The following is a 13,995-nucleotide window of genomic DNA, read 5'->3' on the forward strand; positions in this document are numbered from 1 at the left end:
ATGAAAAACTTTAAAACCATGTAGCTACTGACAGGTACCTTAGTTCCCATATCTTTCCTAAATTGCAAGCTGAACACTGGGATTCCTCTGAGTTTTCACATCCCTGCATACGTGCATTTTCCCTCAGGCCTCTTGTACTCATTTATTGGTGTCTTATTGCTTCTGCCTTTGGGGTTATACTTTTTAGACAGGATATGTAACTTAATTTCTAAATACTTCCTGCTCCTGCAAGTTTAGTATTCCTGCAGGTATTTTTTGCCTCATCATCCTTGTGCTTCTCATTTTCACATAGGATAAAGGGGTGGTGTGGGGAAGGATTGTATTCTGGTTATTTGGAGAAAAGAGCAAAGCTTGCCTAACTTGGGCAGCAATGTGTTTATAGAAGAGGTAGGTATCTGAATATCTGGGGTTTCTTCCAAGTGGAGGCTCCTGGGACAAGGCCATTGCAGTCTGTGGCGGTATATGAAACAAGAAGGGAAACTGAAAGTAATAGCCACCAGTGGAAGAAAGATAGAAAGAGAAACACCATGTATAGGACACAGGATACTGTTCTAGCTTATGTTCCAGATACCGTCTCCCTCTAAATTTGTTACAGAGGGATGCTATGTTCAGGCCAGTCCATCTAGCATAATTTTGTTTAAACTTGTAGCCCAGAGCCCATGGAAAGTGTGTTCTCTCCATTTTAATTAGAGTTATCATTGGACTAATTGAACTTCCTTGATCTGAAAAATGATTCTGCACTATGTCAGCTGTTTCAAAGGGCAAAGGAGAAGAAAAGTAAGTGTAATAATAAGGTCTGCTATCAGTTGATTGGAATTGAAATGGAGCATCCTGTTAGTGTTAGGAACTCAGAGCAACTGAATTTTGCTTTCTCACTCAGTGTGGGCCCAGGCAGGATGTTTTGTGAGCTCAGGATGCTGGAAAGAAGACCTGTGCTAGGTCTGTGCCATCGGGGGGGCTTGTCCTGCCCAGCTACACAGCCCTCCACTAGGACTGCTTTTCTAGTTCGTTTTCTTCTAGGGCAGGCATGCCATGAAGTCAGTTATTTCCCATTCAGCAAAATTCCTTTTCTAGCTCACAAATATGCATGATAGCATTTTTTCCCCCAAAATGAATCCTCAGTTCTTGGGCAGTCAGCATGGTGTCTGGAAGTTGTATTATAAAACATAAAACTGGACTGTGGCAAAAAGGGAGCATAATCCCTTCCATTATAACTTTATTTTGATTTTAGCATAGGCCTTGGCAATCAGCAATACTATTGTACCCTAAGGAATGAAGCTTGAAACTTTGAAAGTTTGCATGGCTAGATGAGGGCGTTAAATGGAGCTGAAGGAAAGCAACCACTATTTTCAAATAAAATTGCTGAGTGAGGAGAAATGACTTAGTGCTGATGTGCATGGGAGAAGAAGCAGCCCAGGAAGGATAAGGTAAAAGAGGAAGTGTTTTGCATTAGGAATTATAATAAAGAAAATTATGTTGCCCTTTTTCCTGAACTGAATTTCAGTTTTGAGTTGGCCTTGTGAAATACTTCACCTACAGTGCATCAGATTCTTTCTAAGAGGGAAAATGGTAACTTTTGTGAAAAGAAATGTTATAATTTTTCCTAATCAGGAATCTCTACATCTCCTGGATATGCTATTTAAATACAGTGGTTAAAGGGAACATAAAAGCAACACAACAATCGCCCTTTCTGCTCAGCACAGGAGCCAGGATGAAAGCACTGGTACAAGGGACTCTGGGGAGGTGGCCATTCCAAGAGCCCTGGAAGCAATTTGTCTTTGATCAGCAAGCTCACATTGAAGCCAAGCATTTTTGTGTTGGTGTTTGGTTTAGTTGGGTTTGGTTTGGTTTTACGTAGAGGGAATGGCTGATAGAAATTCTTAAAGCCATGCTTCCAGAGACATGTCATGTTAACCATGGTGATGATTTTTTACAGGCATCGTAAGAAATGGCACATGAGCTATGACTTATGCTGGGAGAGGGGAAAGAAAATACTGCCTGCTTTAATTGGGGAGGTTGTGGATGCTTTTCATTTATAAAGCAAACATTTGCAAATTATGTATGTCCGTGTTCAGATCGTGCCTTAAGAATGCTGCTGTTTGCCTTAATTTCCCTAGGAAATACTACTGCTGACATGGACTGCTGGGTCCCTTTTCTAATGGCAGGGTATCAGCTCCCAAAACAGCTAATAAATTTGAGTAACTAAGCAGTAATTTAAGTATTTCTGCTCAGAGTTGTCACTTTAGAGGACCATTCTGATCTCTCATTATTTTCCATAACAACAGTTCAGTCTTTGAATTAAGTATTTCCATGACATGGTTTATATTAAAGTGAAATGATAGGCTGCATATTTTGGAGCTGGGGTTAAAGCAATATTTTCAGAAGGTGGATATTTGAGAAAGTCTGGGGTATGGTATCATTGCCACCCCCTAAACAAGAGGATCAACTGTTACATGTCTGCTCGCTGACGGATTCTTTCTGTCTCTCCCTTTCCCCTACTTTCCTTCTCACTTCTTCAGATACAATAGCTACGGCAGCAACTCTTACTCTTCACCGCGACCTTACTCTGGTCTGAGTGCCCCTACAACACCCACTTCTCGTTATGGGACCACTCTCTCGCCGCCTCAAGAGACCAAGTCTGACAGGTTTGTACTTTTTAAAACCACCATTTTATCACAGTTACGTTACATAGAAGACAAAGGAGATAAGTATAAGCTGTCCTGAAGGGTTATTTGAAATAGCCATATCTTTTCTAATACTGGAAAGAGAACGTACAAAATGCTCAACACAGTCATTTCCCACTCATTCTCAAGTCATTTGCTCAGTTACTGCTGAAGGCTGGATATGTTTTCATCCCAATTCTGCTTCTTCCACTCAAATGGATAAAACAGAGTTGTCTCATGTATGCTGTTCTAAGTACCAAAAAAGATAATTAAAGCACATTTTATTTATTTACATGTTTTAAATTCAATTCAGACAGATCTATTTTCACTTTTATCATCTTAAATCAAGTATAAAAACACAGAAATATGCTTAGCTCAGAATTCCCTAGGCCTTAATTTTGTCCTTCCTTGATGAACATGCATGACCTATATCATCGTATTTCATTGGGGCAAAAAGTTTATTGCTGTCGGTAAAGGAAACTCATATTAACCTACTGGTTCTCCTCGCACTTATTAAAAAATTACTAAAACCCACCAGAAAAAAAAAAAAAAAACTATTTTGAACAATCAGAATACTGTTTTGAATTATGTAATGTGCTCTGGGAAGAAAAAAGATGGGAAAATGTTATGGACATATGAAAAAGATAATCTTTCTGGCAAGAGATTTGGACCACCAGAAATTAACTGACTGTTACAAGCTGAAAGTAAGTGACAACTTCAAAGGATATCATGCTGAGATTAAGAAGGAAAGGTAGAAGTTTTTAATTATACATGCTGTCAGGATAATCTACTAATTTCCAGTTAGGCCAGATGGGCTTCAAATTGTTGCCAAATTGCCCTCTAGTTCATAAAAATCCCATCTCCCACCCCCGTGTTTGAACTGAGGGCTGTTTTTTTCAAGATCCTTTGTCTATATTCTAATTCATTTTTATTAATGACTTTTGGATATTTCTATATATGTATAGAAATACATATATATATATGTACTTGTGCATACGTATATGTGTTTGAACCTACCTATTGCCTCACATCCTTATGAATCTACTATTCAGAATGGTTCAAGTTAGGCTCTTCCAGCATGTATGTATTTCTAACCATGAGGTATTGATTTAATCCTTTCTTCAAGTGAGTAATAGCATTAAGTTTATCTCTGGAGAAAGGCATTGTTTTTCATTTGTTCATCTTCCACAAATAACTTGCCTTGATTTGTCTTTCCTTATCTGAATTAAATTATTGCCAAGTGAAACCATAAGAAAAAACTCCACATCAGCATTTTTACCCACTTTTACCCTGGCAAAATAGATTCAAGATAAGCAAGAATCAAAGGTATCCCGCTGCTTCTGAATGTCGAGCTTTCTACACCCCTGCCATTGGACAGCTTCTGGTTGCTACTGCAGAAAAGAAACCCAAAAGTGGTCAAATACCGAGATGGCTAAAGATAGTTGGGCTGGTCCTGCAAGAGGCTGATCATACTGGCCCCGATCCAGTAAAGGAAGCGAGCTTTCATTTCAGCATGCGCATAAGTGCGTTGGTGGCTTGGAGCCAAAATGCCTTGGCCCCACAGGATGAAGCTGTAAAATTCACAGATTCATAGATAGTCGGGCCAGAGGGGAGCTGTGTGATCATCTGTTCCAACCTGTAATGTGTCTCACAGAAGCTAAATGAAGGCACCCCATACCTTCATTGGTTTTAAAGTGACAGTGGGTAACTCCTGGAAAGCATTCCAGTATTTATCATCGCTGCTAGGAAAATATTTCATGTTTTGGAGGCAATCTTGTCTAGCAGCATCTTACAGCCATTGCACTTTGTTCTGCTTCTCACCGAAGCTGGCAAACACTCTGCCTGCAACAAATCTCTTTTACACGTTGCTGGAGTTGCATCTCTGTCTTTCCTTCAGGTTACATTTAACAACTTTCCAGCTCACCTGATAAAATCTCTTGTTTAAATTTGTAACTTGCTATTCATGGTAGTTGATCTCATCAGTCTTTCCACATTCTTATATTTGAGGGCCTGACACATTTTGTTTATGACTCCCTGAGAAGTGTGAAAAATGCCTGTATGCCACAGCTGCATGTTGCCGGCAGAAAGGTTCCCTGATTTTTTTTTCTTGAACAATAATGAAATCAGCAGGTTTGAATGCCATTTTGCATCAAGTTATATTATTTTTGAGTGTGCTGCCAATCCAGATGTAGAGTTCAGCAGGCTTTAATGACAGGACCATTTTGAAAGGCAGAAATCTGCTCCTATTTCATTGTCCTGAAGCATAGGAGTTGCAGAAATAGCCAAGTAGAGATCCAGGGTTAGCATTTGCTCATCAGAGAGTAAGCTGTATAGTGCATAATGAAATGGTCATCGTTAATTAGTAAGTGGAAAATATTGGGAAAGCTTTCACAGCTTTCTACCAACGTGTTTGCCTTAGATTGTGTAAAAACTATTTTCTACCTCCTGGTGGCAAAAAATCTACGTGGATTCAAACAAACAAACAAACAAACAAAAGTTAAAAGATGGGTTGTAAGGTGGGGAGAGAGGAAGACTTGATAAGAAGCAGATGCATCTCTATGGTTAGCTCCAAGGTGAATTTTCTGCTTTCAGCTTAGTACATGTATTGCAGCTATCCAAGGACTCTGCAGAAGGATCCCTGTCTTTCATCATGTAGGGAAGAGCTTCAGAGGCAGTTCCTGGTACTGTTTATCTGACCTTCGAAAAGGAGGAGGAAGGAAGAGGCAGCGTTTAGAGCAGTGCCCCGCAGAATGATTCATGTGCCATTCAGTTGTCCTGACAGGCCTTTCAAAACCTTGGCTGGGTTTTGCTTATGTTAACAAGAGCTACAACCTAGGTGGAAAGAAGCAGCGTGGTTGACATTTTGACATTCATTCTTTTAAAACCCTCTTTGGCTAAGATCAGTACAGAATCAAAAAGAGCAGTATGATTCAGTGCAAAAGCAACTAGATTTTGTTCTTTGAAATACACATAGTGTATATATTTTTGATTGTACAGTAGAAGAAAAGGCTTACTTGACTGTTTCTCGGTTTCTAAATTCAGCTGCAGCCTTTTGCCAATTTCTTGCAATACTGTTCTTCTCTCTCATTTCTCTGGGTCCCCTGCGGAGAGCCATGTTTCTGAAGTGCATATTGCAGCCATGGGAATCCTGCTGAAGGAGGGCAAATTGCAGGGCACTTTCAGCTCAGCCCTTTATTAAGAAAGAAGAAGGGGTTATTGGTTCTCTCGTATCTCTCTGCTTGTGAAAGTTGCTTCTAATGCATATGAGTACAACCCAGTCCTCCTGTTTCTAACTGCCAGACTGCTTTGCTCTGTAAATATCCTGCTCCCAGTTTTCATGACTTAAATCACCAGCTAACTCTCTCCCCAATTCCCAAAGGAAGAAAAAAGTATCAATCTCAATTTCATAGCCTCATAAATTTTGCTAGCAAAGGGGAATAGCCAGACGTTGCTGGAGCACACCAGGGAGAAAAACATTTTTCTGTACCTCCAAGTTTCCTTCTTGTCTGGGGGAAGAAGGTGTTTGTTGCAAGACTCTTTTGTATTTCGCTGCCTTGTGCTCACATCTAGGATATTTGTTTAGCTAAAGATTGCCTTCTCAGACTCTGAATCTAATATGGTCACTGAAACTGAAAACTTGCAGCATCAATCTACAAATCTGCTCTTTAGGATAAAAACTGGGATAACAAACTCTGTTTTTGCAAAGCTTTATAACTCCTCTTACTGTGTTTCTGGTGTTGAAGTGTATGCATTATTGACTGTGGCTTTAGTTAGAAGAGACCCTGGAGGCGTCTAACTTCTGTGGCAGAAGCGCCTAACTTGGGCATCAGCTTTGATTCATTCCATTGCCAGAAAAATATCTTTTGTTCCCTGCTGCTGCGTTTGCCAAGGTAGGTTTCATCTGATGCATTTGCCAGGAGACAGATCCCACAGGGCTTGGTAGCCACACAGTTGTGCAATTAGCCAAGCTTGAAAAAGCCTTGTTCTCAGGAGCTCATAGTCCTCATTTTCTTGTCTTTATCTGTTCAATCAAATGCCAGAAAGTTCGGCTTGGAGTCTGGATCCTCTTGGCCAGTCAGTGTGAATTTAGTCTCCACTTCTGGCTGGTCCCTCTAATGTTCCTCCGAATCTCCAAGCTTGGTAAGGACCTGTTAGGACATTTGCAAATTATTCCAGTTTGATACGCTCTCCAACATTTCCAGACCATTAGAAAATAGACTAAAGAAAGAAGAAATTTGTCACATACCTTAAACTTCCCTCTGTATTACTTTCTTTATGATCTACAGCAATAGGTTATCTTCTACTTTTTTGATAAACCTTGAATTTTGATTGTTCAACTCAATGTTCTTAATATGTCTTTTAGAGGTAGTGTACCTTCCAGTTTATCCTTAAAGCATTTATTTCTACAACAGGTGCACACAGACACTGTGCTTAGCGTGACTGGATTGTAGGTCAATTTTCTCCGCTGATCTTAAGGATATTTTAAATACCATACTGGAAGCCTAAGCAAGAATTTCAGCTGAAGTCTATAAATACTTTTCCTTTGAATGTTGTTTCCTCTCCAGATGCCCGAAAGAGTGATTTTCTGGTAATCTGGTGCTTTTACAAATTTGCATCTCCTTTAAAAAATAAATAAATAAAAATAAAAAAGTTTGAGAATGCTAAGAGCAACTTTTCATTTAATTATTATTTTTTTTACTGAAATTAAATTTTCCTGTAACTGACTTCACCAAGGAAGTGCTGCTGGATGAAGTTTCTTGGCAGGGTCTCACCTTTTGTTTTTTGTTTTTGGTTTTTTTTTTTTTGATTAGCCATCTATTGCTAACTAAACTGCACTCTGGAGTTATCTTATTCCAGCTGTCAAGCACTGAAGAAAAGCAAGAAACCTGTGAAACTAAGCCCACTATACAGTCTACAAAGCTGCTGCTCTCCCAGGAAGAGTTCCCCTTTCCCTGGCTTTCTTTTCTTTCTGCTTCTACCATATACTGTGTCAGACCAGTGGCTGTGGCTATTTTTTCTTGTGGTAAATGCCAAGCCCATCTTTCACTCCGAATAACATAATGAGGAAGGGATAGCTTGGTACTTGATAATAGTGGCCCAGAGCAAAAGCCTCAAGTTTATTGCTGAGATTTTACTAGGAAAAGCGACCTTGGGAATTACTGGATGATTTACAATTTGGGAAGCAGCAGTGGCTTACACTGGCCGGGTTGCTCATTGAACTACTGTGTAAGCAGTATTTTTGATTGCAGCTTTGGATGCTTCATCGTATAGCAGCAGCATAGGTTTAAACAGAAAGCATGAGACAGTTTGCAGCTTCAGACTAAAATGTGAGTATTACTGACTGAACACACAGCGCGTGTGGGGGACATTGTCACCCATGGGTACCTGCAGTGCTGATATTTAGGGGACATGGATGTTAGCCTCTACCTTAGCCTACCTAAGGGAGGTCTCTGCAAGCCACGTCCAGGTGATTTGTGACTCGAAGAAGGCTCAGAAGCTGCGGGTTGGCCCCTGTCAGACAAAGACAGAAGCACAATTTAAAAACTGTAAATGTCAGTCTGCTCATAGTGCGTGTCTCTAAAGTCCTGGTCCATTGCCCTGGCTCTGTGCAGCTATGCCCTGTTACAGCTGCATTTTTTGGAGCCTTTCAGGGCATTTTAAAGTCCAGTGTTAATCAGTTCTTCTCTTGGTCATTCTCAAGTTTCTTCCTCAAAGGAAGCCTTAGTCAGTATTTTTTTCTCTCAAATTTTTGTTTATTTTTGAGAGAAGTTACATAAAGATTCCTCAAGTAATGTTTAGTCTGTTTGCAAAATCCTATATCAACACACTTTTGAATTTGCCATGTCATATAGAGAGACATAACACAAGGAGAGTTTCTTTAACTGTGAAAACCAATATGGCTCTTGGCAGCTTTGCCTCCTTTTTTGTCTCTTTGTAAGCTGGAAAGCGGATTTATTTGGTTAAAGCCGAGAGGCATTTAGAGTTACTTGAGGCCTGTCTTAGACTGGGAGCTGCCAACTGTTGTTCCCTTTTTGAAACCTTCCCATGACTGCTGGAGCAGGAGCACATTGGGAAAAAAATGAGTAATTAGTGCTTGCTTATTGAGATTATTAATGATTCTGACCCTTGTTATATTAAGGAAAGTTCTGAATATTAACTTAATGATCTAAAGGGATTTCATCTCATATGTCAACTGTTCTTTCATTTTAGCTCCTAAAATAAGCTTTTGTATTTTGTCTTCTTGCTGTAGATATCCACTTCCATTTAGCAAATTTTAAAAATTCAACTAACAGAGGAAAATACAGCCACAAAAGAAGATCTTTCCAAATCTAATGAAGAGCATTTGAAGCTGATAAATGAAAATTTCATGTTACAAAGTGGCTTAGAATAAGACAGATATACTTTCTCTGTTTTTTAACAAGATTATAATAATTCAGGTCCCTTATTCACTCTTGCAACATATTGTCGGGTAACTGTCAGATATCTTGTCTCACAGAGCTTTTTATTATCATGATTACTATTTCATTGTTGTATCAAATGCGGTAGGTCAGGTGAGCTGAATTTTTCTTCAAAAGTGTTTTGGCCTACAGACAATGTTTTTATTTTGTATCCTCAGCCCTGTTATATTTTTGTCACCTCTTCCTTCCTTCCTTCCTTCCTTCCTTCCTTCCTTCCTTCCTTCCTTCCTTCCTTCCTTCCTTCCTTCCTTCCTTCCTTCCTTCCTTCCTTCCTTCCTTCCTTCCTTCCTTCCTTCCTTCCTTCCTTTCCTTCCTTCCTTCTTTCCTTCTTTCCTTCTTTCCTTCTTTCCTTCTTTCCTTCTTTCCTTCTTTCTTTTTTCCTTCTTTGCTCTTTCCTGTCTTCTTCCAAGGTCATAATGGTACAGTACAGACCTATAATCACAAATCCCTAGACTTGGACATACTCTTGCTGTGTGTTTTCTTTCTGGAATGAGAATGTAATAGCTTATCTTGTTTAGCTTTTGCTGATTTTAACAGCAGGCAGAACAAAGCTTTTCTTGGTATTTTTATATTAACAGTCCATTCTTAATAGCCTTGTGTTCTCTTTGAGACTAAAAATAGTTGTCAGAGCAAGGATCCTTCTGGATTATGTTTTTGGAATTGAACAAATGTTTGATATTACCATTCCGTAACATAAGACACCAACATTAAAATGCTGGCATATATTAGCTGTAACCCAGTTTTGTGAGTGATCACTGTTATGCTTTCATTGAGCATTCACATATTCTTTTCTTTTAAAATCTCTTAACACCTTTCATTCAGTGCCAGATTCTTATTTTCTTTTTTTATTTATTTATTTTTTTTCTTACATACCCATTTTTAAAATGCAGCCTAAAGCAGTGTGACTTGAGCATTCCTGAGGCCCAGAGGTCTCATCACCCTTTAGAAAGCATCAGACCACCAAAATTATCTAAAGGCTTAGCCAAGCATTCCTGCCAGCTGGTTTGGCCAATCTCACTTCCATTTGCAACTCAACCATGAGTTCAGTGAAAGAGAACATTTACTTTAAGCATTATTGCACAGAGAGAGAGAAAAAAAAAAAAAAAAAAAAAAAAGGTTTTACAGACCAACCAGACGTGGAAAAATCTGTTTCCAAATTGTTTAGAGTGTTTGAGAAGTACATCTTACCACTTGCCTTCCCTTCTGGCTGTTAAACACCTGTGTACAACCTGAAAGTAACACCTATTCTCTCCAGTTTTAGTTATGTAGAAAAAGAAGGATAGAACATATTAAATCCTAAAATCTGCTCATTTGCAGTTGCAGTTTACATTAAAATACATCTGAATACCAATTTGGTTACAGTGTTTGATAGCAGCAGCGAAGCTGTGAGCTTACTAAAATAAGGCAAATCTTAGCATTTGATGTGAGGTGTGGTCTTCAAGAAGGGGAAAGGGGACCAGTTGAGTGGGCTGGGCAGGGTCTGACCACAAAGCAAGCACTAACCCAGCTCTGTCAGTGCTGTTTCATTGCCTGGTGCTTTCTAAATGTGACCAGAAACCCAAACCCTGACTATCTGTGCCTTAAGAAGTCAGTGCCACAAAATGAGTGAGCTAACTATCCCCACCTCTTTCTATCTTTCTTTGAGGTGCTTTACAGTTACCTAGAAGGAGGCTGTAGGAAGGTGGAGATTTGTCTCTTCTCCCAAGCACCAAGTGATAAGACAAGACCAAATGTCCATAAGTTGTGCCAGGGGAGCTTTAGGTTGGTTATTAGGTGAAATCTCTTCACTGAAAAGGTTGTGAAGTATTGGAGCAGGCTGCCCAGGGAAATGTCAGAGTCACCATCCCTGGAGGTTTTCAATGTAGATGAAGATGTAAATGTGAAAGTAGAGCTTAGTGACATGATTTAATGGTTGACTTGGCAATGCTAGGTTAAGGGTTGGACTTCATGATCTTAGAGGTCTTTTCCAACCTAAATGAGTCAATGATTCATTGTAATATGGCAGTCCAGAAGTGACTGCATTTGAGACATGAATTGGTTCAAATATGTGTGTGTGCACTACAGTCTAGCTTGCAACTCAGCTGAAGTATGGGGTCCTTAAATAACCAGTGGGAAGTAGGAAGTTTTGGCTAGTTACTGTTGATTTGATTAGTTTCCAAGAGGTGGCAAACTAATAGGGCAATAGGGCATATGGATGTTCAGCAATTTCTTAGATGTTGTGTTTTGTGGGTTTTTTTCTGACTATAAGCCTGTGGATCTTTTATTTAGATTGCGAAGCTGCTGTTCATACATCTGCAAATATTAACCAAGTGAACAGTGCTAGCCAAACTGCTCTAGATCAGACCTCCAAACAAGGTGTTTTGGCATGTGGAGACACTTTACTACTAGGGTCAGGTTAGAATCCTATACGCACGACTGAGCTGCACATCTCCCTACAATTTCCCTGTAATCCCTTGGATAAGAATTTGTATTCACTATATAGCCCCAAAGAGCTTAGTCAGAACTCAAAGTTTCCAACCTGCTAGACACTGTGCAGACTACAATCACTCTGTGAGTCTCTCAGCATCACCCCATCCTTTCCCTTCATTTTCCTTCAGGTTTTATTAAGTCAAAACTTCCTTTGATTCTAAATGGAGATTGCAGATTTAACGAAGCTAAATGGGATGGGACAGCAAGTTAAATACATGGAGCATACACTTGGTAGGAACCAAGGTTTTCACCATCTCTTCCAGTTCATTTCCAAATGGTTTCAAGTGGAGACACTGTCTGGTTTTCCACATCCTAGACCATTTTCTGATGATTGCTATGGTATTTCACACTACCACAGGGATGGATCTCTGATTTTTTAGCCTTAGTACAGTGGTGCCACTCTTTTCGCTGAGAGCTTTCTCTTGCAGCATGTACTAAAAGGTCAAGAGTTAAAATCAATTTAAAGTATGCTTAAGGAAAAAATTCACCGCACGTACTTGACTGTCAGGGGTTGGGGATTTTTTCCCCCCTTTTTCTTAGCGCAGAGGAATATTGGAGATTTTTATGGTTTTGAGTGTGATCCAGCATTGATACTGTAGCTCTGGAGGAGTGCCAGAAAGGAGGCTTACAGAATATCAAGTTTTATACCATCTTATGTAATGTTTATGCGTGTGGGATATAACATATTGAAATTCAATTTACTGAATTTATTGAAATTATATTCATACTGCCCTGCTTCCAGTAGGGCTGAAATGGCAATGTTCTGTGACATTGCTGCTCACACAGACGTAGACACTCCGAAGATTGTTTTGCATTATTATTTTTGTTTTCTCCTACACCTATTTTCCCTGGTGAACTAATGACATTACACAAAATGCCTATATTTTGCACCCATAGGCATGTAAATGAAAAAGGAAAAGGGTCAGAGTTTTTAATAATAATGAAAATTTATTCAGATTTCCATTGCTGGTTTGAGACACATCCTTTATACAGGGTTCAGTCTCTTTAAAAAAAGAGGCAATAACTATTTCTTTCATTAATCCTTTCATAGCAAAACTCATGTTACAACAATGCACAGAAACCGCTCTACATGAGCTATGTCTTCTTGATTTTATCAGTCTAATTCAATCAGTGTGGATACATTTACATCTGTATCAAGCTATCCTGTATAATTTAGATATTTCCTGTCTGAGAGACAGACAGACACGCACATTTGCTCTGAGGGAACTCTCATGCCATGTGAAAGGTTGGTGGTACCACTACCACCACTTTGGGGAAAAGGTGTGCAAGAGGAGCCACTCTCCTAGCCAAAGTAGTAGGTGCAGTTAAATAGTAATAGTAATAATAATAATAACAATAATCTGTGGCCAGTCTCCCGAGCAATTGCTAAAAGTTTGATATGCATTGCTAGTGGTGACACTTTAGACCTCTTCATTACAGTAACCTACTGTGGAGCATCTAGTTTTTGGTTATGGTAAGAGGACTGCAAATTAGTGCCCTTTTGGACTTATTCTTGATTAGCCATAAAGCAGCTTGTTCTTTTTGTTCACTGTGGACAGAAGAACAAAATGGGCTAAACAGCAAAAAATTTAAAAAAGAGTTAAGCTCTGAAATGAAGCTTCATTATCAAGAGCTTCTGAGGCAGGTCAGACAACAAGTTTTCAGGAATGGTTTGAAAAGACTAAATCCTGCCTTGGGCAAGGCAAGGAAAATAGGTAATCTATTCTCTTCCAGCCCCATTTCATCTGATTTTTTAATAACTATTTTGATTACACTTAATGATTGTTATAGCTAGCTGTGCTGTTCCTGTGTATTTTATTTACATGTTCCTATACATGATTCATTTTGCCTTTACATCACAGGCAGCAAAGAAATTATGATAACAGAATTTGGTAACAAGTAAAGGAAAAATAAGCCCCTACTTAAGAGAGCATTCATTGCTGAAGGGAGGTTCTGAGATCTTCTTCTACTTATGTTTTTCTGTGTACAGGACTCTCAGGTGTTTATGACACACCTGTTTTTAACATCATTGCATAAGACATTTGGGAAGTACTTGAAAAGTATTTCAGGCTTTTTTTTTCCTTCTAAATTTCAAAAATCCATTACAGGGTTCAGTTTTTCCATTAACAGGATTAAAAAAAGGAGAAAAAAAGATTTAGGAAATACTGCAATTTGAAATATGCTGAAGAATTCTCACAGGTACTTTTTTATTTGTACTTCATAAACTTGGCAATATATGAAGTCTACCCGACCTGTGATTCTTAAGATCATCATAGTATCTAAAATCAATTTAGCAATAAGATACTTAGTCAGCGGTTTGAAATATAAATGTGTCATGTCATTCTCTTGGTTGGGATTATGTTACTTGCTGAATGATTGCTACTAACGTTTTGCCAATATAATCA

At 39.0% G+C, this 13,995-nt stretch overlaps 1 protein-coding gene across 9 annotated transcripts in view; it reads left to right on the forward strand.

Annotated features, from left to right (window-relative positions):
- Positions 1-13,995, forward strand: part of FHOD3 (formin homology 2 domain containing 3) — a 394,706-nt gene that overhangs the window by 306,348 nt on the left and 74,363 nt on the right. For all 9 annotated transcript variants that reach the window (XM_084510276.1, XM_084510270.1, XM_084510271.1 and 6 more), the window contains one exon: positions 2,520-2,645. In XM_084510276.1, the coding sequence (XP_084366402.1) occupies positions 2,520-2,645 (126 nt within the window). The remainder of the gene's footprint in view (positions 1-2,519; positions 2,646-13,995) is intronic.

This window comes from Aythya ferina, assembly GCF_964211825.1.
Source record: "Aythya ferina genome assembly, chromosome: 2".
NCBI classification, from domain to species: Eukaryota; Metazoa; Chordata; class Aves; order Anseriformes; family Anatidae; genus Aythya; species Aythya ferina.